Genomic DNA, 22,738 nt, shown 5'->3' with positions numbered 1-22,738 from the left:
AATTAAATGACCTGACTCACACAGTAGTGAGGGAACGGGCTCCTTCCCTCCAGCTCAAAGTAGCTCCCTTGTCATACCTACGTGCTTTGTAAAGGTGCAGGGAACAAAAAGTTCCCCCCCTCCGCCTACAGTCTGGTGCTGCAGAAACACTCACCCAAAGCTGGTCGGTTCTAATGAGTGCTCTGTCCCCACGCCCCCAGCCCCAGACAGCCAGCAGCGAGGAACGACTGCTCCTGCCGTGACTGATGGGCTCTGGGGCAGACCCATGCTCACCAGTGCTGTAAAGGACGGGTTTGATCCAGACGCACTGTCTGAGCCCCCCCAGCCTCCTTCCTGTGAGTAAGGAGCACGTCAGCAGGCAGATGACAGCACCAGAAGCGCACGAAGCAGGACGCAAAGCAGCCCCCCTCTCCCTCCTCCCTGCCCAGGGAGCGCACAGCATTACTCACGCTGCAGCGCAGGCCTTCGGCGTGCTCCCGAGTCAGCACTGAAAGACTTAAGGGATGATTTCTCACCCTAGGATGTCCTCAGAACATCTTATAAGGGCATAAGGAACCAAACCACAGCTGAAGGTCCACATCCCATGGGATGACCTCGCAGACAGAGGGGGTATTTAGTGGTACGCATACGGTTTTCTCCATGATCTCACAGAACGAGGCTTTCAACAGCCACAAACACACAGCTACTTCTAAGTGCCCAGCACAGTCAGCTCCTGATGAGGCTGACAGCACCCTTCAGGGGTGCTCTGCAGTTCTTACTGGGGACTGGGAATGCACCAGCTGCCTGCCCCTCCAGCACCACGCTGCTGCTTCCATCTAATGTCTGCGCCTCCTCTTCCTTAAGGGGCACGTACGAGGAGGACCTGGAAAGCACGCTCGTATCACGCACTTCCACCACCAGTCCTGCGGGGGTTGTTTTGTTGTTACTTTTTTTCCAAAGAAAATTTCTGCTTCCATACGCAGAAGACTACAGGGTCAGCCTCAAAATTATGTTTGCCACATGTCAGGAGCTGAAGCTAACACAAAAGGATACTTGAAGCATTCGGCTACTGGGCCCTAACGTTAATCAACAGCTGAAATCTTCCAAGTCCTCAGGGAATCCAGGGAGGATTAAATATCTCATGTAAGGACAAAACACAACAGATTGCCTTTGTAATAGTTGTCTCTTCAGAGGATCTCCTCTGATTTTGTGACGGATTAAGCTAATCAGTTTGAAAGCAAAGACTGATCCAGCTCCTGACCCACAACACAGATAAACCAACTTAGCAGCTCTCCCAGGAGAGCAGCTCCTCTGGCAAGTAGCAGCAGCGTGAAAGCTGAGCAAGGACAGAGGGGATGTCCCAGAAATCAGCATCTGCCCCGGAGCTGAGGAAACACCTCGTCACCAGCCAGGAATCACTTTACATTATGGTAACTGTGCCATCTAACGTTACAGAAACAATCTGACGTGGTTATTTATACCAGCGTTCAGACAAGTGGTTTGCATGCCAACCGCATGCCAGCCTTTCCTCTGCAATAGTAAATGGGGAACTGAAAGACCCCAAAACTTACTCCAGCCCTGGAGCGTAAGCTGGCGGGGGGGGAACAAAAGAAAGGGCGAAACGACTTCGGCTCACCTAAACTAACCTGGCGCAGCCTGGCTGCAAGAAGTCTGAGCAGAAGTCACCCAGCCACTTGACTCAGCAGGCGTGTGGAGGCAGCACCAGCGGCAGAGGGGCGGTAAGGCTGTGACACGTGTCAGCACCACCACCCGTCTGGCAGGACCCATCCAGAACCCAGCACATCGGCACCAGCACCTGCTAAGCACCTTTCGTTCAGCAGCAGTAATCGGTAGTACTGTGTGGAGACACTTGTGTTAGCATTAAACAGATTCAGTACTGGACAGCCCATGTTGTGCACGGGCTGCTTTGTCTCACTGAGCTTACTGAGGTTGTGCTTGCTCATCTCACTGAATGACATTCTCACAGCCCCTTCAGGACTTCATGACCCTTGCTTAGAGGTTTTTGTGCTCTGATACTCATCCTGGATAGTGTCGTCTTCCTCGTATAAGTAAGCAAAAACCACTCTGATACCTCAAACCTTTTTTCAGTTAGAAAAAAAAAAAAATCACTATTTCATTACCAAGTAGAGTTTCTTTCCAGAAAGGCTCTTTATATAAGTTACATATTTATTTTAATAAAGAAAAGAAATAAATACCTCTCTCTTCACATTAGGTAATTCCCCAGAGACAAAACAAAAACAAAACCACCCCAACTACAGGGGCTTCACTACGGATTTGTTACAAATCAAAAGATTGTAAATACTTTTTTTTTTCTATGGTCATCACAAATCCAGTTTTAGGAATCAAGTAGATCATAGATATTCCAGAAACAGAAGAAAGCTCTCCTTGAAGAAACAGTAGCTAAGCACATTGTCCTGCGGGAGTTCAGTTGGGCTAACACAACTGTTACCACCGCACTCGAGAGTCCCATTTGTCCATAATGCGGCCACGTGTGCTGCAAGGTGTGAGCCCTCCGTCCCAATGACGGCGGTTCACAGCCTTTGTTCTTAACCGCTCCCCTGGCGAGGTCACAGCAAACTGTCTGACTTGCACCCAAGGTGCATTAGCTAATTTCAAAGAGAGTTACTGTCTCCAAAATCAAGAAAAAAAATAACCGCTACTTCATAGCCTAAAGAGGAAAATGTGTGCCTGCTGCCTTTTCAAATAAGGCATTACAAAAGTAATTAAAATAAGAGTTAGTCACCCCAAGGTGATCACAGTGTTACTCGAATAGTGCATGTCTCACAGCAGCTGCTGATGGATTATTTCCCACACCATCTTCCTCCGGAAGTAAGGCATGTGATTCTGAAAAGAAAAAAAAATCCATTAAATACAAAATCACAGTAGGAAAAGGCAGAGGATACGTATAAACACCCAGCTGATTCTTTCACGTGAAGTTCATTCACAGAATCATAAAGGTTGGAAAAGACCTCCAAAGATCATCTGGTCCAACCATTCACTGTCAACACAGCCACTTTGGGTACAATACGGGTCTAATCCACACAGCACCTAAGTGGGTACGAGACACAACAACCCAATAAAACCAGATTTACTTGGCTAAATAACAGCTTATAAGCTCTTTAACAAAAGACCGCTGCATCGGAAAATAACTACTATTTTAACTGGCCATGGGGCTAAACCCGTTTCTCCAAGAGATACAAAGGCCAGATGTTACAGGCCCATCGGCTGCGGTACCTTGCCCAGGAGGAATTTCATCAGTTTGGCTATGAAGCAGATACCAGGAGTAAGGAAGAAGAACACATCTCCACCCTGAAGTACACCAGAAGTAAGGAACGAGAACACACCTCCACCCTGCTGAGGCAGCTTTGAAGTTCCAGCCCTTGCACTACGCCCCCAAAATGGAGAAAGGTACAAAACCTCTGCCCCTGCCCCAGACACAATTAACAGATGTGCAACTTCCCCAGCTCTTCTATTTGTGCAAGAAATCAGGAATCATTTATAACCTTTGCTCACCTGTGTGAAGGTCATCGGTTTGTCTCTGGAGATGTAATCTGCGTATTTGCATATAAAAACCCCGCAGTCGCTTCCATTCAATTGCTGAGGGATTTCCTAATGAACGCAAAGAAGGTGGAAAATTTTCTTCTATCTTAAAAGAAAAGCAACTTGGGGGTAGCACGCATTACCCAGCACTGCCAATGCGCTAACCAGACACGTGTGAACCTAAGGGCACTTACTCCTCCTGGACACAAGGAATATACCCAATTCACAACACATTACTCTCCTCTGCTTCCTTTTCCTGGATGTTATAATCCAAATTCTTGGCAGGCTGATAAGGAATAGCAGCAGTCCACCCTGCAAGGTGTCTCAAGGTTTGCACTGTGCCCAGCACAACGGTGTCTTGTCTCTTAAACTGAGTCTTTAGATACTGCTTTTTACTATTAATATATAGAGAAACATTACCTCAACCCTTTGCTTTGTCACATGTCAGAATTTGCACTCTAAAGGAAAATAATTATCTCAAATCTCAAGCCACTTTTAGAAGCCCGTGTTCTCTGACAACTGTTAAAGATTCTTAAATTTGACTTCTGAAAGAGAGGCAAAGCCAGATTCACTGTAACGTGGTAGACTAATTAAAATAGAATGTATTCAGCCATCAAGGAGAGGCACTGCCTAAAATTTCATCCCAGCCTGGCTTCCTGGTCCACTTGCAGCCTGAGATGATACCTGAAGAACATGAGATGCTTATGGCTGCTCTCTAAAGGCTTAGACTTATTAAGAAAGAGTTAAGACCTTCATGATGAGGAGTTACGGTTCACACTTCAAATCCAAGTAGTTCTCACATACATGCGACTCCATGCTGTGAAGAATCCATTCTGAAAATGATAGCTCCAGATTTCGTTTTTCCTGGCTTTCTTCTTGCAGGTACTGGCTGTTTGAAACAAAACAAAAACACTCTTCACCTCTGTATTTTAGACCAACAAAAGGAGATGGTGAAGGATCGCAGGAAGCTGGATGGCAGGACAATAAAACGTCAGAAGGTCTTCACTGCCCCGATATAAGACATTTGGAGGAAAAACCCAAATCTTAATCACACAGTGACAGACTGTGAGCTAACAGTTACTAGTCAGGAATGACACCAATGATTCCAAGAGACTTCCATGGAAGCATAAGCTTACTACTTAGTAGGGGTTTAAAAAAAAAAAAGCTAATTACGTGTTATCTCAAGTGAATAGAAAAAGCAAGCAAGGAATCCTAATTCCACAGTATGCCTAAACCCCACATGCTGGGTGCGCCTCTGGAAGAACAAATACAACTCTACTTAGCTAATACCTGAGGGCTGAGGAAGTTCCCAGGCCACCAGCTTCTGGAAGGAAAAAAGCCCTACTCTATACAGGCCTGTTCTTACGCTTTCCCAGGCATCTGCTGTTATCTGCTGCTCAGGAGAGTACTGGACTAATGCAACACTTGGTTTGGCTCCACGAGCTGCTCTCCTGCTCTCCATCGACAAGGCTGTTGGACTAAGGGGTTGTGCTGCTTCTACACCAGTGGTAAAGACATCTAAGGATGCTGGCTTACACAACAGTTACAACCCAAATCTACACATATGAAGAACTGTGCCCACTACGTTTGAGACTTATGTCATGCCAGTACATCTGGAAATGCTTGCTACAAGACATCTGTCTTGAATGAGCATGTCAAAACGAGAACGTCAGAAATATGAGTAACACACAGTCAGGGCACGAGGGCAGTCTGCTGGGATAAGCTGGAGGGAAATACAGTGGCTTTGTTTAAAACACCAAGCCAGAGCAGAAGAGGTATAAAAAATTTGAGAAGGAGCATGTCACACAGCTCACCACAGTAAAAAGGATGAACACTACAAGTGGAGGAAAAAAACATCCCAAGGCAAGAAGAAGAGTGAAACAGCTAAGCAATAAACAGTAAAAGTATTTATATTGTTGAACACAAGTAGGAGTGAATATGCCGTAGGACACTAACAGCACAGAGCTGCAGTAATTTGAAAGTTTGCAAAGAGTAGGGCTCAAGAGTGAGTTAAAAAGCTCTTGGAAGTCTGTAATGCCTCCCATGGACACTGCATTTCCTTTCAGTTTGCTAGGTGTTTCTGCAGTTCTTCCCACTCATCAGTGTTACTAATTAGTAAAGCTGGGCCAAAGTCAGTACACTTGTGCAACAGGGCTATAACATATTTGATGGTGATCCTTTGTCCACACATTTACTGGGAAGCTGGCAGAACCCAGGCACCCAAGGCCCTGGATGGAGGGGGCGATGTGAGACTAGGTAAGTAACCGATGTCACAATTCAACTACAATTTGCAGCAAATCAATTGGTAAGATTTGTATTCCTGACCTACAAAAAAGTTAAAATTTCCAGTCATGTTACAGATACAAAAACCTAAAAACCTTCTCAGAGTTTACAACATAAAAGCATTGACAGAGCAGTTACTTACAATAATGCTTCACAAATCTTGTCCCCGTTTTGTGCCACCGAGTCAAAGTACGTGATGGTCTTCCTTCTGACGTCTATGACCTGTTATTAAAAGGTGACTGTGAGACACAGCACGACCATGTGCTGCTGACAGAACAAAACCTAAATGACTTTTCTTGCTTGCTTTTTTCCCTTCCCTGTTTAATTCTTCAATTTAAAAAAAAAAAAAAGCTAGCTTGACTCACCACTAGTGCCCAGTGCACTGTCAAGTGAATGGGGACTATGATGAGGTCCTGCTTGAAGAGATCCACACCTCTGGTCCATCTTCTTACTGCTTTGTAGCCCCCAGAAATAAGTTTGGGATAGAAAAAAGTACTAAAAGCATAGACTGCTGGGTAGCCTTCTTTTTTATTTCTTTCCACCAGAAGATTCATGTAGAAATTAATGATCTATATGATAAAGAATAAACACAAGATGTAAAATAAGACACTGCTTTACCAAATGAAAAACACAGCAACGTTTTTGTGTTAGCCATCCTTAAGGACACAGCTCTCTGAGAAAACACAGCGTCAGCTTTCAGTTTTAATTCTGAGAATTTTGCACTTGACTTACCTCTGCAGTGTAACACCTACCACTCACTCCAATAACACAGACTAACTCCTGGAAACTGCAGAATACAAGAAATACAGGAGCTTCTAGAAACAGAGGACCCATAAATACCTAAAATAAGGACTCTACAGATATTTCTAAGCTCTACAGTGAGGGTCCTCAATGACTTTGAAAAGACGACTTCCGTACACAGTGAAGGGGTATTTTTACATATATACTGACTAGAACATCACCGTGCTGCAGTTAGTTTTACCTCATCATTTAGCCAGTGAAGGTTCTTCAGTGTGTGGATGTCCTCACGGGTGACCTTCAGTTTGAAGGCACTGCTCATGATCTCGTCTGGCTTGCCTTTGCCAAACGCAGCAGTGACCTCTCTCTCCATGGCCTGAAACAAGCAGTTAAATGGGAAAGGACTTGTGAGCACACCAACCTGTGAGCAGCTTTCAGCTGAAATGAGGTCTATCAGGTAAGACTCAGGTGACATTCTGTGGTTCTGTGACAAACCTACAATTCTATCCATTCTGTGATTCTATGACAGAGTAGCCCTTGACCTTGGTAACAGCAATAGTGTTTCAGAGCAGAGCATCAGTGGCTTAACCAGATTTTTGTTAAGTTAGCAATAGGACTGTATTTTTTTTTCTTGTTTCAGAGTCCTGACTTCGAGCTTTAGAGTCTGGATTTGCTTCTGTTTGTTTTCACAAAGGAAGCTGGTATAAAACTATACCAGTTTGGCTAGCAAATTCAGAAAAACAGGTGAAAGACAGCAGTACAGCAAACGCCTTTCCCGCATGATGCTGCGGCCTTTGCAACGCTGGGGTTTAAGCCAACTACAGCAGGCATACTCCATACCTACGCTGGTAAGTCAGGAGCCTAAAAGAACTTGCAGGTGGGGAGCTTCAAAGGGAACTGAGGTAACTACGCTGGAGTCCTGCAATGAGTCTCGGTTGTGCATATAATTGGCTGTAGCATGGATATTTCCAACTAAGTCTGCTTAACGGATGCAAATAAACCGCTAGGCTTGTTAGTATGAAGATCTCTGATCTGCATCTCCTTGGTTGAATCAGGGCTAGCGAAGTGAAAAAAAAAAAACAAAAACAAAACCAAATTTTGCCTCATACTGAGCATCATTCTGTACAGCTTGTAAACTCTAGATTTGCTAGCCCTTTCCTAGTCATTTGTCAACTGGCCAAAAAGGAGGTGCTCATTTAGATCAGCAGAACCACAACTCCAAAGAACAAAAGCAGCCAAAATTCATTGAAGTAGGGGAACTGGAACAACCATGACCTGATAAACAGGGTTAACTCCTGTGCACTGTTATACAGTGTGCTGACGCGGCCAGTGTGGGATTCTGAGGACACACACTAGATGCTTAGGTCCCTCACAAGCAATGCAACACTCTGGATCAGCAACAGCACACTCTTATTGCTGTGGTATGACAGGTTCGGAGGCAGAGCCAATGCAACTGTTACAAATCAGGTTAGCAAACAGATGCACATTCAGCACTGCTCTAGAAGACTGTTCTTAAACCTGGACCAATTTTTGTCCTGATCACAGAAGTCCCATGAACCCTTATGTTAACACAACCAAAGGAATGTGTGGACCACATTAAAGCCTTAAAACCAGCTTTACTGCTGACCCTTGCTCTGTGAGGTCACAGCTTCAGACACTCAGTAATTGGTTAAATCTAAGTTCTTAAGACTACAAAAACAGCTCAAGAACCACTTGTAAAAAAAATGGAGTTACTTGTTTATGTTTCACAGCTTTCTGCTTTGAACAAGACTGACAGGAAAGGTACCTCAGTGAGCGGAGAAAAGTGTTCTACTCTTTTTTCTGATCTTGGGAATTTCTTTTCTTCCACATCAAGGGCAGATGGCCTTCTGGACAAAACAGGTGCCAAACGCAATCGAAATGACACCTCTTCTGAGATTTCAGCTCCACGCTGCCTCTGTTAGAAAAAAGGAAGTCAAGCAAGCATGAAAGCACAAATTTGTTTGCTAGGGAGTAAGGCAGAATGCCTTGCTCATGTATAAAACTGAAGGGTATTTCGTACACGCATCCAACCAGGAAACTCCAAAGTTACTTTTTACGGATGACTGCATTCAAACCGTGCACCAACATAATGCTACACCCAAAATTAAATTGGGGCAAGAGAGCCAGAAAGTTAGTTTGGCTTGAACTAGCATTAAGAAGCTCAGCAAAACCTCTATGTGTAGGTATCAAGTTGAGACTGAGATTAGTATTTCTTACTTTCATCGTTAAAGTTTTATTTGTAGTCTCAGTCCTGACCAGAGACTAAAGCCAAAGAGATGCAACTCCAATCTCACAGAACAGGAGAAGACTAAAGGTACTGCAGTCCAGCACTGTAGGTCAACCAAGTTTGTGCGCTAATGGTTTTGAAGCTTTAACCGACAGATAAAAGGGGAAGAATAAAAACAGTATAGTGTGGTATGCTCCTAATAGCCCAGAAACAAAATTAGTGGCAGCAGAAAACCCTTTGTTATAGCACCATTCATAAAATCATGTTCCTGCTTTCCCTGGGAAAAACAACTTGGATGAATACATTACTCACTCAATAATATATGTAAGGAAAGAGTGCAAAAACTTCGGATTGCAAATAGCCATATTTTCTTAAAAAGTGAAATAATGAATAACACAAGCTTACCCCTGAACTGGCTTGTTTCACTGGTCTTCCCTGTTCATGAGAATTTTCTGCTGGTGTGTAGTATCTGCAAGAAGGAGAGACAGAAAGAGAGAAGCAGGTTGTATCAGTATTGTGCCACGTAATTCTTAAGAATCCATCTTCTGGTTAAGGAATGCTTTTTCAAGGCTGATTCAGACTAGAGCCTCACTAATATATATGAACATGAGATGACATTGCCACAGCTTCCAGCAATGTTCTCTTGTAGCAGGAGTGGGAGCTTCTCAAACTTTCTTCCATTGACATGTGCAAGACTCCTTTTGCTTACCAGCTCTGTTATTTGGAAAACAGGGAAGCAACCAGCACCTCCTCTATAAAGGGCTTTGTGTTCTACTGATGATCGATACTGCAAGCTAGGTGTTACTCTGCAAGGTATAACATGAACGTCTGCAACTACACTTGCAGCCAAATATAGTTAGCTTACTGAAACTAAGACCAGCACACTGAATTAAGAACGGGACAGCTAAAATTTTTTTACTTGCCTTTCATGCACTAGTCATGAGAGTGACTATCCCCATTTGGAGAGGATTATCATTAAAATAACGCAGACTCTGAGGAGCGAGCAAATACACAGACATGAGAGTTGTCCACGTGTGTCCCTTCTTCGAAAACAAGAATTTACACTGTCACCATAGATCTCCTTGTTCGGGGGGAGACCTACAACAGACTCTAATGGTATCTCCCACTCATTGTGCTTTAAAGACATTCAAACCATCATGGTAAGAGTAGATATCGCAAGCCCTGCTCAATGACTTCAGTTAGTAGCTATATCTGCAAAAAAGGCAGGAAAACATTCCCTTTACTTGAACCCATCAAGCTCTATCAGTTATTTTATTTCCTTCTCTCTCTCCTTGAGCTTAAAGGAACCACAGACAACTTAAGCACTGGAACAGGGCTGCACAGCTAAATATATCGTTAGGGGTTAAAGCAGGGAGAAGAACAGGGACAGAACAAGCTACAGAATTACCACAACTAAATCTTTCTGCTCCCATCTACACTTTGTCCCCTCTTGTTTAAGGGAAGGTCACTGCAAAAAGGCATGTGCCACACAAATCAGACTGCCATAAAAAACCTCTCCCACTTGGTGTACTTATTGCAACCAATACCACGTTTCCTTCAACAACACAAAGCCATCTGAACTCGTACTGTTGCCAGCTCAGATGGTTAATGCAGAAGTCCCCTGGTCAAAGTCCCTCCCAAGCAGGTGGATAACCCAACTGCATGCTTCCTTTTTAGTCTCATATTCAAACCAAAGGCATCCTGCACGTCACAAAAACTGCCTCAGTCCCACCAGGCTTTACAAGTTCTCATTCTCATGCGTTTTAGGACCCTAGTTTCAAAGTGGACAAAATGAAATGGCAGTTCATTAATGGTTTGGCAGAAAGGAACACACAAGTGAAAACTGATTTCTTGCAAAGAAAAGGACAACTTGGTACTGCCACCACTGTCACAGATAGCTTGCTTGCCACAGCAAAGGACTCGGTGTGCACAGCAAACACCACACCAGCACAACCCCTGCTTGTCACACAGCGAGGCTGTAGCTGAGATGCAACTGGCTTGCAAGCAATTCCAGAGCCACAAGGTAGCTACTCCCGTTCCACACTGAGACGATAAATATGATTTTTCTCCTTCTGGCCACTACCAGAGGATGACACAGATACGCACACAGCAAAACCAAGCAAGAACCGCAACTCTACCTGATTATATCGCTTCTTGGAGACCAGTGTGTGCTGCAGCTGTCTGCACGTTTGTTGTCTGCACAGAAAAACAGTAACAGAAAGACAAGAAGTCAGCTTTTAATTACAAACAGATGAACACGGCTATCAGTTCATGAGTGATAAGACAAAGCCTCTAATAATGACCACATGGTTATGAAGTTTAAACTCTGGCAAACAGGCCTGCTGAATATCATGAGCAAGTGTATGAGACTAGAAGCAAGGGATTTGCTAAGTTTTATGTCCTGGGCTGCACCCTTTACTAAATGAGTGTTGTTTTTGTTTGTTTGTTATTTTCTTTATCTTATTTTTGAAAAAAACTCAGAAGCATAGCTTGTCATTTTTCACCCCAAAACAAGCTTTCCCCAAATTCTAGCACCTGCTCAGAAAAAATTTCACAACTCATATGACTGCATAATGAAGTCAGATATGTAAAAAGGAGCACTGATGAAATACCACTTAAGTAATGAACATGAAAAAATTAACTGGAACAAAATTAAACATATACACATTAAAACACAGTATTATAACACACTGCTGGTATACAAGAAAATAGCCTGTCAGCAAACTAGTTTCACCAGCCCATTCTGCAGGAGATAACTAAGGTCACCTTCACTATCTTCAGCAAGCTGAAGGTATGGTCAGATACTACAAACTTCCCATGCCTAGTGCAGTTACTTCTGCAGCCACGAACATCCCTAGTACAGTAATGGCTTTGAAGTACAATTTTAAACCTTTTCCACTTACAAAGCCATTTCAGCCAATAACTACCCATGGTTTTGTTCCTGCTTTCCCATGCCTTTTCTTTTCTCTTCCTTTCCAGAGACAGCTCGTTTCATTCTAAGAACCGATGTAAGCTGTAGTAGCATAAACACGCTGTCTGATTTAGATTTCCTTACACACAGACACAGCTTAACAATACACCAGCACTGACAACTCTTCTTAATGTAGACTATGCCTTTGAGACCTAAGGAAACACCCTATTTTGATTCGAAATCTAGCTGCAAAACAGAATAGATATGAATCACGGGGGATACTCACTGGTTCTTAGTGTCATATATTGACAGACATCTCCACGTTTTTGTTCTTCCAGGTGACTTGCAGCCATCACTGGTTCCTTGGAGTAAGCCTGAACGCTTTGGTACAGCAGAAAATACCAGAGAAGAATCAGAATGTCTGTATAGTATCAGTACACACCAATTCATCAGAAAGTATAAAGTTTATTCATACATAACTGTCTACACTAGAGTTGGAGACCATAGGTAAAGCAATAGAAACTTTTTTAGGTACAATTAGTCTGTTTAATCCATTAACAGGGTCATCCTGTCTCTTGCGTTAGTTTTACAACAAAACCTCAGTGGTATTTTCACTAAGAGGCAGTTTACATTCAAAATCTTGGCTATTTTCAACTCATACATACTGGAGACATGGGAGTCACATTTTCTGCCAATTAAGAATTTCAAGAGAGACTAGTAAGTCACAACAATCAACTCCTTTACCTCTTCACCAGCAAACAAGGAGCTTTACTTTAAAAAAAATAAATCTTTACACAGTGTACAAACATCTGGGTTAACCCGAGGAGGCTACTGTATTTTACAGGACAAGACAGCATTCGTTTTAACAGTCCTTGACCAACTCTGTTCAATCTATTTAATAAAGATTATGTTCACACTGTGAATAGTGTCCACAACATATATTTCTGGGACATTTTACTTAGGATCTGCTCTACTTGGACCTCAGGGACTACATGCTCTTTAGCAGCTGGAGCACACAAGATGCACTCTGGAGGAATGCTCTCTGATTTAGCATCACCTGAAAGGAATCTGCTTCACATCCTTCAGGTCTGCTCTGACATATGAGCCAAACCACAATAATCAATGATCAGGAGATTAGATGCCAAAAGCACAATCTTGATCCACCCTAAAAAGGTACTGATGGCGCACCTAGAATTATACAAAATACTGATTTCCATATTGTTTTCATGCACCAGAATGTTTAAACAGGCCATGCTGTTCTGATCTCAAGTCTTGCGTTTAGGTGTCTTCTAGCTGTGAACAACCAGAGATTGGGATTTTTCTAAGCTTCAGTAACAATCTAGATTTCAATGCATTAAAAAAAAGTGCAAGAAAACATGGCATTTCCTACTGTCTTTCTGTGTAGAAAGGCACAATGGAATTTTAGCACCCTTTTCGCATCAGCATTTTACAATTAGTCCCTCTCTGCACAGCTTTGAAGTGTAGCTATTCCACTAAGATAATGGCTTCTATTATCTTCGTGTTTTTCCTGGTGTGGTTGATTTTATGCAACCTCTTGGTACAGTTACAGACACATCAAGCATACTCATCGTTGGTATATATGAATCAGAATTACACGCAAGTTCCCTCTTGCAGGTTGCTTTAAGAACAGGCGTTCCATACACAAGACTAAGATTTTGTCACTTTAGTGTACTGCAAAGAGAAAACTTCCTATAATTTGTACGAGAAGCACTGGGGGAGGTGGGAAGGAGCAGAGAAAGACCTAGCATTCCCTGTGTTTAGGTTACATTTCACATTCTCAGATAAAATAGGTCTACTGACCAAGGAAGAAGTCAACAATTGTGAATGAGAAGAAGACAAATTCTTTTTAATGGTGTTACAAAATAACCACTCCTGTGGATTTTTACCCTAAGTTACACTGCCAGCACTAGAACTAGGTACTACCTTTCTTAACAGAAATAGAAGGAAGGGGTATCAGAAGAGAAACAAACCCCTAACAACTAAGGAATCTTCACCTTCAGAATATGCCTTCACAGAATATTCATGCTTCGCTGGGGGGAGGTGAAGGCCGGGATGGAAGAGCGTGTCGTGGTCTTTTCAAAATTACTTTACTCCAGTACCTGCTCTGGGACAATCTCCACAACCCTAAGCGTGATTTTCTCCTCCACTTCCCCACGTACAAAAGCTACAACATTACCACCAAAAAGTTAATATTTATTTTTCCTATAATTACTTGCAGAAGCTTGTCGGCTGTGAGATAGAGCGGCTTCTAGGATATTTTTCCTTTACTAGTTTCAAGAGCTGCTTGTATTTCTCCTTTTCGCCTCTCAGAACATCCTAGCAGAATAGAGGGGAAAAAAAAAAATGAGATCAGAACCCCATATGAAGCAAATACTTGTAATCTGAATTTAGTGCAGACTGCACAGGTTGTTCTCATAATACTGGCACAGAATTCAAGTTTATTTTAGCAGGAATTTCTACACCTTCATTTTTTTTCCTATCGTGCGATAAGAACTTGCATCCCACTACAATCTCAAAATTCCTTCTGCAACTGTTTCCTCAAATGTGGGCCTCTTCTCTCTAGCTGTGGTCTGCACTTCTTGCATAAGAATTCAGGCTAATAGGCATTCCTGTCAATATACATAATGACTGTGTGCTATGAGTCTCCACAGTATCTTAATCATATTCCACCACTTGTCATGGCCTGCTTCTCCAGTAGTTCAGTTTAAGATCTTCTCCTGTGTAATCTAGGTTCATCACGTATTTTCCAATAGTTGCTTCAGATATTGGAAGAAAAGGACAGGGAAGGACCTCTTTGTCCTTCAAGGAAGAATTATCAGCAAGTGTGTGGGTTTTTTTGCCTACATCATCCTTATAAAGCTGCTATGCAAAGACAGCAGTTGAGCCGGGTTAAGGAGAAATAGTACAACAACTCTGCAACAATGATATGCTAAGTGACAGGGCAGTACTTCCACTTACAAGACTTGATACGCAGAAAAGCAAATAAAACATCACGCACTGCTTTTCAGAAGCATTCCTTCATTAACTATATCCACTGTAGTGAATGTTACAAACTGTCACTTCAGTGTGGTCATAGTTTTGCTGTCACTACTGAGTTGTGTTATTTCAAAAGACACCTTTCTCACGCAACGCACCTCTTCCACAGTACAGAAAGGCCTCCCCATTTTGCCGACTTCTGAAGTCGCAGACTCTGGCGTAGTGTGCTCCTTAATGGGTGGCCTGAGTGTTACGGTGTCTTCTGGAGTAGGTTTGATGTGGTGGTTGCCATTCCTGCTTGTGCTAAAAATACCAATGGCAAAAGAAACAGCATCAAGAGAATATTCAGATAAGCACCTCTGATTCAAGCTCCACCACCAACTGTTTTGTAAGCACATGCATTGATGATGATGGAGACAGACATGAAATGTTTATTACTTTCAGATGGAGACCTGCTGTCTTCAACCACTTAATGGGAAAGTATGGAGAAGTAAAATAGAAAGTCAGAACAACTGCTTTGAATACACACTGCTGTTCCATCTGCACTCAGATGCAGCACAAGTGCTGCGCCCATTCTCAGGGTCATTTCCAAGGCAGTCCAAGCCCTGAGTCAACACAGAAGACTCGAGAACCACACAGGCGTGTTAAACATACCATCAAACCTTCAACTCTTCCAAAAGCTAGCACACTGGCATAGAAGTGTAGCTGCTTTCCTCACAGAATTGTTCTGGTCATCAGGGACTTCTGGAGATCATCTCATCCACCTCCCCACTCAAGCAGAGGCAACCCAAAGCAGGTTGCCCAAGACCGTGCCCAGCTGGGTTTTGAGCGTGTCCAAGGACAGAGACTCCACTGCCTCTCTGGGCATCCTGTGCCGGTGCTCAGTCACCCTCACGGTGACTTAAGGTGCTTCCTTATGTTCAGATGGAATTTCCTGCTTTTCCTGTCAGTGGGCAACACTGAGAAAAGCCCGGCTCGCTCCTCTTCATTCCCTCCCATCAGATGTTTACGCACACTGATGAGATTCCTCTGAACCTTCTCCAGGCTGCATGTTCCCTGCTCCCTACACCTCTCCTCATATGCTTCACTCCCTTCATCACCTCTGCTGGACTTGCTACCTTAAGCCCACGTCTTTCTTATGCTGGAGAGCCCAGACCTGGACACAGCACTCCAGGTATGGCCTCACCAGGGCAGTGCAGAGAAGAAAGATCATCTCTCTTTGCTTTTTTTGATTTAAACCTTTTTTGATTTAAAAAGGTTAAAAATTGGTTGGGGAAAAAAAGCTAATGGAGACCTCCCTACAGTACAGCAGCTTGGAGTTCCAGAATAGCTTGGAAAACTATTACTACATGGACAAAGATACAAGTGTTTGACAACACCCAGAAAGTTCAACAACGAAAGTGAAAGACAGCAAGTCTTTAAGCGATGTCAAAGAAACTGAAGGATTTTTACCTCAAACACGGAATTGTCTTATGAGAAAGGGATAGTGTTTCATTATTCAAGCAAGCGTTGGTTCCACAAGGCATTTTATCTATGAGGAGAGCACAAGTTAACAATGTAACTATAAAAAAAAAGTGAAGTTTTATCAGTTTACAGTGAAGAACTTCAACACTTTTTTTTCATTTTTCTCTCTTGCATCATAACGTTACTTGCATTATGTTACTTTATTAACAATAATCTCAGATTTCCATCTTCACAGCTACAGAAATTTGTGCACACAAACTACTGTTAGCCTAAACCTGAAATAAAAAAGGGTTATTGGGATCTACCACCTAAAAATTAGTGTTTTAAACAATTTATTTCTGGCAAGCTAACGGTGGCCATGTCAGAAGTAGAGAACTGCATCCCAGGCAGCTCTTGAACTAACGCTGAGATGACAAGTCAAATGTCTGGCCCTAAACCAGAAGCAATGCAAGGATACAGGGAAGAAGCAAAGCTCATACTCAAGTATTCCTAATGGTACCTAGATATTGTGCCTGTTACCTGTACATAAGCCTTGGGCTGAGTCACAGAGTACACACACAATGTAGGATGAAAAAGAAATGAGTTGGTAACCTGATGGCCTTACCAATCTGTAGCATTTCTACTTCTAGCGCAGAACTTGCTGGTCTTTTAGACAAAAGGTCAGACGAAGCGGACTGAGTCTTAAATAAAAACACAAAAGTATCACAGTGAGTATAACTTGAATACAAATCCAAGCAAACACAATGTTCCTGAAATTTAGGCAGCTCCGTTATGACTCAGGGATCACGATATGCTGGTTCAGATTGCAGCAGAATGCAAATATTTGCAGGATCTCTGACAAGCATGCTGATTTTCAACACTCGAACTCATATACGCAGCAACTAAAACAACATGAGCCTAACATCGAGTTCTCCTCAGTCAGCTCCTAACCATTCTGAAAAACAATAGTCTAGCCCTTAAAAAATACATTTTGTAAAAGTAAGAGTTAATGACTCTCTCAAGAACAAATAGGTAGAACATGACAGCTTCCTATTCCTCTCTTACCTTAGTGGGGCAGTAAGAAAGGTAACACCGCACCTTTGAACCAAACGACGGAGTGCAGCTGTTAACGAGTCACTGTTACAGAACCTGTGTCCTACGGGACTCCTCTCATGGATAATGAATTTAGCAGAATGATGTTGACCTGGACCAACTATATAGTTTTTCTTGCAAGGTGATGTATTTTGATTCCCTAACTACAAGCTTGAGAAAAAGAGTAACAGCTTGCAAACACACAGACTATAGATTTGAACAACCATGAAATAGCTGGGAGACAGCAGAAGTGTAGCTCCCCGGTTCCAAGTGCTAGAAAAGAGCCTGCCGACTTGAATAAGGCAAAACCAGCACACAAGAGCAAGAGCTGCCTTCTATAAATGGAAAAGAAGGACCTACTGCTTTACAGGCTCAGGGCAGGCCCAGCTTCAAGATGCATCAGGCAGAGCAGCTCCTTCCTTTCATCTCACACAGATTCACCCAGGATCATAACTACCTACTTTCAAATTCTGTTCTAACCTCTTCTGTGGGCTCTGGGATTGGAGCTGCATTGCTGACTGAAGCTTTCCAGTGTTCGTTTGTTGCCTCAGCTGGCAACTTCGCCACAGCAGAAACTTCTTCAACTTTCTCTGTAGGCTCAGAGACGGCGCAACCTAAAAAACAAAGACAGGCCATATAAGAACACAACTGAAAAGGGAGATCAGGTTTTCGCGTGAACAGAAATCCTTAATGACACCTACCGCAGCAGAACCCATTTCTAGTTACACGCTTTTCTGCCAACAGAGCTGGTGGTGAGTTTTGTAATAGGTGGCTCAACAGGCAGTTCTGCAGAGCCGAGCTCAGCGACTAACCTGCAGCTCTGCCAGCCAGGTCTACCAGAACACCCTGCTTTTGGGAGCACTCCCTTTTTCCAGAGAAGCAGCACAGTGTGCAATTTCTCTCCCTCACCCCCTCCACGCATGCATGTAGCATTGCGGTTTATTACGTGTTGCTCTTGACTACTGGAGAGAAGCTGTTTGCTGAGGTCTAGAAACCAAACTTAGCAAAGGCTCTTTGGTATCACAGAAGCAGAGACACGCAACCCCTCAGCCAGTACTTCCAAAGGTTAACAAGCCAGGGCTGCCTAACAGGGGGCTGTGTTAGAGAGTAAATGGTACCAGAAAAGCATGCCACCTGTTTAGCAGCCCCTACCATTAAATGAGGGGCAGCACTGCCGGCCAAGCAGTGAGTAGGAAGCCCCATGCCTCCCTATAAAGTGTATGCTAGATGTCCCACAACCTAAGGAGCATCTATTTCTCCCTCTTTTATCTGACTGAAAAAGGGAAGCTTTGATCTCAAATCGTGACCCAAGCAGCTGGCATCGAGGTAACGAAATGGCTGCATGCAGCTGTGTAATTTTACCCATAAAATCTGCAGAGGGGGTGTCCAAGAAAGTCTCACTGAAGCGAGAACTTCTCTGTCCCCGCTGTCCTCTCCCATGCCAACCCTCTGCTCCGTCTTCCTCCTTCCTTACTCAGCTCTCATTTATCTTTTAAACATTCACGTGCCAAACTTTTCAGATTCAGACTGAACCGACTTCTAGTTTCAGTTCAACTTTTTTCTTTTTTTTTTTCTGAACTCAGATCACTCAGAAATACCACTTTTCTCTGCCTGCGCCAGTTTAGAGTTACCTTCCTTCACAGCCCAGATCCTAAGTGGTTTCTCGGAAGAAACACGGATATTCTGAGCTGACAGAGGTACAGCATCACGAATCCAGGCAGGAGGGGGCACGCAGCTTCGAGGCAAAATGCTCTCTGCTGATGTGGATGGGCTCACAGCCAAAGAGACCTTGGGTATCTCCTGCTGGCAGCAGAAGTCCTGTACCCTGCCACGATCAGCACAGATAACATCACGGCCCCACAACACATCCTCAGGCCACTGGCTGCACAGATGGTCGCAACCAAGAGAACGGCTTGAGAAGTCACAGTTTCAGAAGTCACACTGAAGTCCAAAAGCCAGAGTTTTCTAAGGTACGTGAAACCTAAGAAAAATCAGGCGTATTAATTACTTCGGTAATGTGCAATACCTGATTTTTGCTTTTTTGGTCGAGTCTGGTCAGGATCTTCCAGAGGTGGCAGAGTGCTGAGGAAAAAACACGCAGAACAGTGTTTTGCAAGTACAGATGAGCTTCTGAGAGACTGAGTTCCCTTCGCAGGGCCCACGCTTCCAAAATTTGTTTTCATATCCCAAAACTCTCCCCTCCGAGCATCTCTGGGATCATCTCAGACAGGAACACGCGGCCGCTGCTACTGCAGCACCTCTCACCAACGCCCCCCACTGCTCCCACTCAGCAGAGCACTCACAGAAAGTTAATCCTCCCCCTACAGCGCATTAGGCCTCTTTCTCACATTCAGTTCATGTTTTCTGTCCGTCACTAGCAACAAAAAATTCTTAAGTTAATATGTAAAGCTTATTGCATATATTACATATCCTCTTTCCTCAAGGAAAGCAACATGCCAACGATTACTAAGCCATCTGAGTGCACTACACTGAGCTGCAGAGAAAGAAAAGTTTAATTAGGACAGGAAATAAAAGGTGGAAAAGCAACTTGTGAACACCCACATAAATAACTTACTGCTAAATCAGTGCTCGTGAACTAGTTCTTTAAATCATTCTTAGCTGCACCCTTCCTTACTAAGCGTTAGTTAAAGTATTATATCAGTTGATACAAAGATAAAGTCTAGCTGCCCTTTTTTTTTTTTTTTTTTTAAACTTTGGGAACAGATAGCAAAGGTTGTGTCTTTTTCTTTTTTTTTTTTTCCTTCTTTGATTCCAAAAACACCCTGACACACGGCGAGGGTTCTTTGAAAGATGCTGTGGTCCTTCTCAAATAAAAGAATTTCTTTTCAACTGTTATGCTCCCAAACCCTGCTGATTGCATCACTTCTGGACTGTTTTCCTTCTGCAGCAGGAGCACAAAAATGAGTTCTTATCCTTAACTGCACCTTTCGTACAATACAGAGGGTATTTGTCATTGCTATGCTACTAAACTCAGGAAGAAAATATAGCGGGGTAGGTGTTAAATGCAAAGCATTCCTATAAAAATACATTCTTACTCAGCATATTTAATATTCCAGAAGGTAAAACTGAAGAAAGCAAAAATATTTGTCTTCCTGTTCAGTTTTTCTCAAGAACTAACTTTCATTCTGAGCTGGTCTTCAGTGAAATCTTTCCAGCATCAGTCCTCTGCAGAGACAAAGCACAATCCCACCTCCTCACGGCTACCTTCTGAGACAATCACAGGTTAGACACCTTACTATGCTGACAGTTACTGGTTTCAAATGGAAGCGCATCTTTCTCCAGTTTTAGAAGAGCACCCAGCACCCACGAGAGTGGTTTTGTCCTGTTTCCTTTACCAAACACATGGATGCTTAGAATTAGTTTGAGCACATGGAAAAAGGAATTCTCTGATGGTGATTCAGAAGGCTGGGAAATCGCTGATGTCCTGAAGTAGGCAAGGCCAGGGAACACGAACGGGCAAAAGACAGGAGGAGCACGGGGGAAAAAAAAAGGCAGATCTATGCTCAGCTACCTGCCTGCAACAGGACCGCACAACCCACGAGGAGGTTACGCTGTGTCACCACACCAGAGGCTTTGCCAAGGGCCTGGGGGAAACAGGTGAGTACAGAGGGTGTTGAGCAACATCTGAAACAGGCTGAAAGAGTGGGCCAGAAAGCAGAAGTCATTTGAGCCTGCTCTCCACATAAAGATGCACTCATGTCCTTCTCCATGCCCTGGAGGTGACAGCACCCACCCGTGCCCACTGTTTTTCTCGCCTCCTTGGCGACTACAGGGAAAGAAATAAGCTATCGGAAACCCTCGGCACCTCTGCATACCCTCACGTACACTCGGGCTCTGCTCTGTGCAAAACCTCCTCCTGCACCAGTGTCCAGGACAGCTCGCTGCAGCGTGTAATTTAAAGTTGTAAAAATTCAGCTTTTCACAGGTTGACTCCCAAAAATTCGCACGCTGTACTTCAGCGATGCACTGTAAGAGCAGTTAATTTTCAACGACTCTCCCCATAGGTTTCACCACCCGTACCCATAATTTTTCATCTTTCTACTGCGGGGTAACACCGAGGGGCAGCAATAACGGAGAAGGCGGCTTCGGTGTTAACTCCCCGCTTTCTCTGCCGTTTCGGCTGCAGATGGTGGAGCTCGAGGGTTTGGGACTTGTCCGCTAAGCCTGTCACGCCGAGCTTCCAGCTGGACGCGCTGCCCTGGTTGTAACAGAGCGCACCTGCCCGGCCCAGGGCTGGGGCTTGGCTTCCCGCAGAGAGCCTCGCACGCGGGAGCTGGGAACACCTTCGGCGTTTTAGCGAGTATCTCCGGGAACGCACACCTTTGGCGTTTTAGCGACTATTTCGGGGAATGCTTTTGCGTTTCAGCGAATATTTCAGGGAATGCTTTTGCCTTTTAGCGAACACCTCCGCCTTTCGGGGAGCACCTGAGGGAGCACCTCCGCCTTTCAGGGAGCACCTGAGGGAACACCTCTGCCTTTCGGGGAGCACCTGAGGGAACACGCTGCCTTTCGGCGCACACCTCAGAGTCGCAGCCCTGCTTTCCGCCGGACAGCTTCCGCAGCCACCCGACGCCGGCTCACTCGCGTTCCGCCCCGCTTTCCGTCCCTCACCGTCCCCAGCCGCCCCCACGTCCCGTCCCGTCCCGTCCCCCCTCAGCAGGGGCTGGGCACAGCCGCGGGACCCGCACGACCCCCGCGGGTCCTTTTGCTCCCCCCCCCCCCCAGCCTCCCCGCACGCAGCCCGCCCTCCTCCCCCCACACCCCCGCGGCCCGGCCGAGGAGGGCCCGCTCCGGCCGCGCTGACCTGCGGAGCGGCCTCTTGCGAGGCGGCGGCGGGGCAAGGGCCGCGGCCGGGGCCGGGGGCGGCGCGGGGCGGCGGGCGGCGGCGAGGAGGGCGCCGAGGGCCGCCAGCAGCCATTGGTACATAGGCCCCGGCCGCCGGCGGCGGAACTGCGCGCATGCGCGGGGCCGCCCTCGGGCGCCGCGAGGGCACAAAATGGCGGGCGGCCGCCGGCGGGAAGGGGTCTGAGCCCTCCGCGCCTTGTGGCAGGGGCAGCTCCCTGTCGGGCCCGGCTGGCCGGGAGGGGCTCCTCACAGCCGCTACGGGCTGAAAAAAGTGTTTCGGGGGTGGCGCTGCACCCCCTGCCTCCTCTCCGGGAAGGCGAGCCCCGGGCTTGCCAAGCCCTGCCCCGCTGGAGCAACGCAGGTCTGGTGCCCGCTGTCCCGCGGCTCCCGACGTGTCCCGACAGCGATTCACAGAATCATCTAGGTTGGAAGAGACCTCCAAGATCACCGAGTCCAACCTCTGACCTAACGCTAACAAGTCCCCCACTAAACCATATCACTAAGCTCTACATCTAAACGTCTTTTAAAGACCTCCAGGGATGGCGACTCAACCACGTCCCTGGGCAGCCCATTCCAATGCCTAACAACCCTTTCAGTAAGGAAGTTCTTCCTAACATCCA

General features: G+C 45.0%; 1 protein-coding gene across 3 annotated transcripts; it reads right to left on the bottom strand.

The window, feature by feature from the left end:
- Positions 1 to 2,129: 2,129 nt before the first annotated feature.
- SENP2 (SUMO specific peptidase 2) lies at positions 2,130 to 22,242 on the bottom strand. 3 transcript variants are annotated; one of them, XM_080604209.1, is made up of 17 exons: positions 22,078 to 22,242; positions 19,279 to 19,334; positions 17,733 to 17,866; positions 16,786 to 16,861; positions 16,170 to 16,248; positions 14,876 to 15,020; positions 13,954 to 14,057; positions 12,007 to 12,101; positions 10,948 to 11,005; positions 9,215 to 9,278; positions 8,348 to 8,497; positions 6,806 to 6,937; positions 6,189 to 6,392; positions 5,966 to 6,045; positions 4,345 to 4,429; positions 3,514 to 3,609; positions 2,130 to 2,844 (listed from the first exon to the last, which is right to left on the bottom strand). In XM_080604209.1, exons 1-17 carry the CDS (start codon positions 22,197 to 22,199, stop codon positions 2,782 to 2,784), a joined length of 1,743 nt encoding a protein of 580 aa, XP_080460335.1. In that variant the 5' UTR covers positions 22,200 to 22,242; the 3' UTR covers positions 2,130 to 2,781. The 3 variants fall into 3 exon arrangements, with proteins under 3 accessions (XP_080460335.1, XP_080460336.1, XP_080460337.1); XM_080604210.1 differs by lacking the exon at positions 22,078 to 22,242 and adding an exon at positions 21,780 to 21,959 and having other exon boundaries at positions 19,279 to 21,716; XM_080604211.1 differs by lacking the exon at positions 2,130 to 2,844 and having other exon boundaries at positions 4,291 to 4,429.
- Positions 22,243 to 22,738: the final 496 nt, after the last annotated feature.

Source organism: Anser brachyrhynchus, assembly GCF_964034855.1.
Source record: "Anser brachyrhynchus genome assembly, chromosome: 9".
NCBI classification, from domain to species: Eukaryota; Metazoa; Chordata; class Aves; order Anseriformes; family Anatidae; genus Anser; species Anser brachyrhynchus.
The sequence above is the reverse complement of the archived record's forward strand: the minus strand, read 5'-3'. Positions and strand labels throughout refer to the sequence as shown.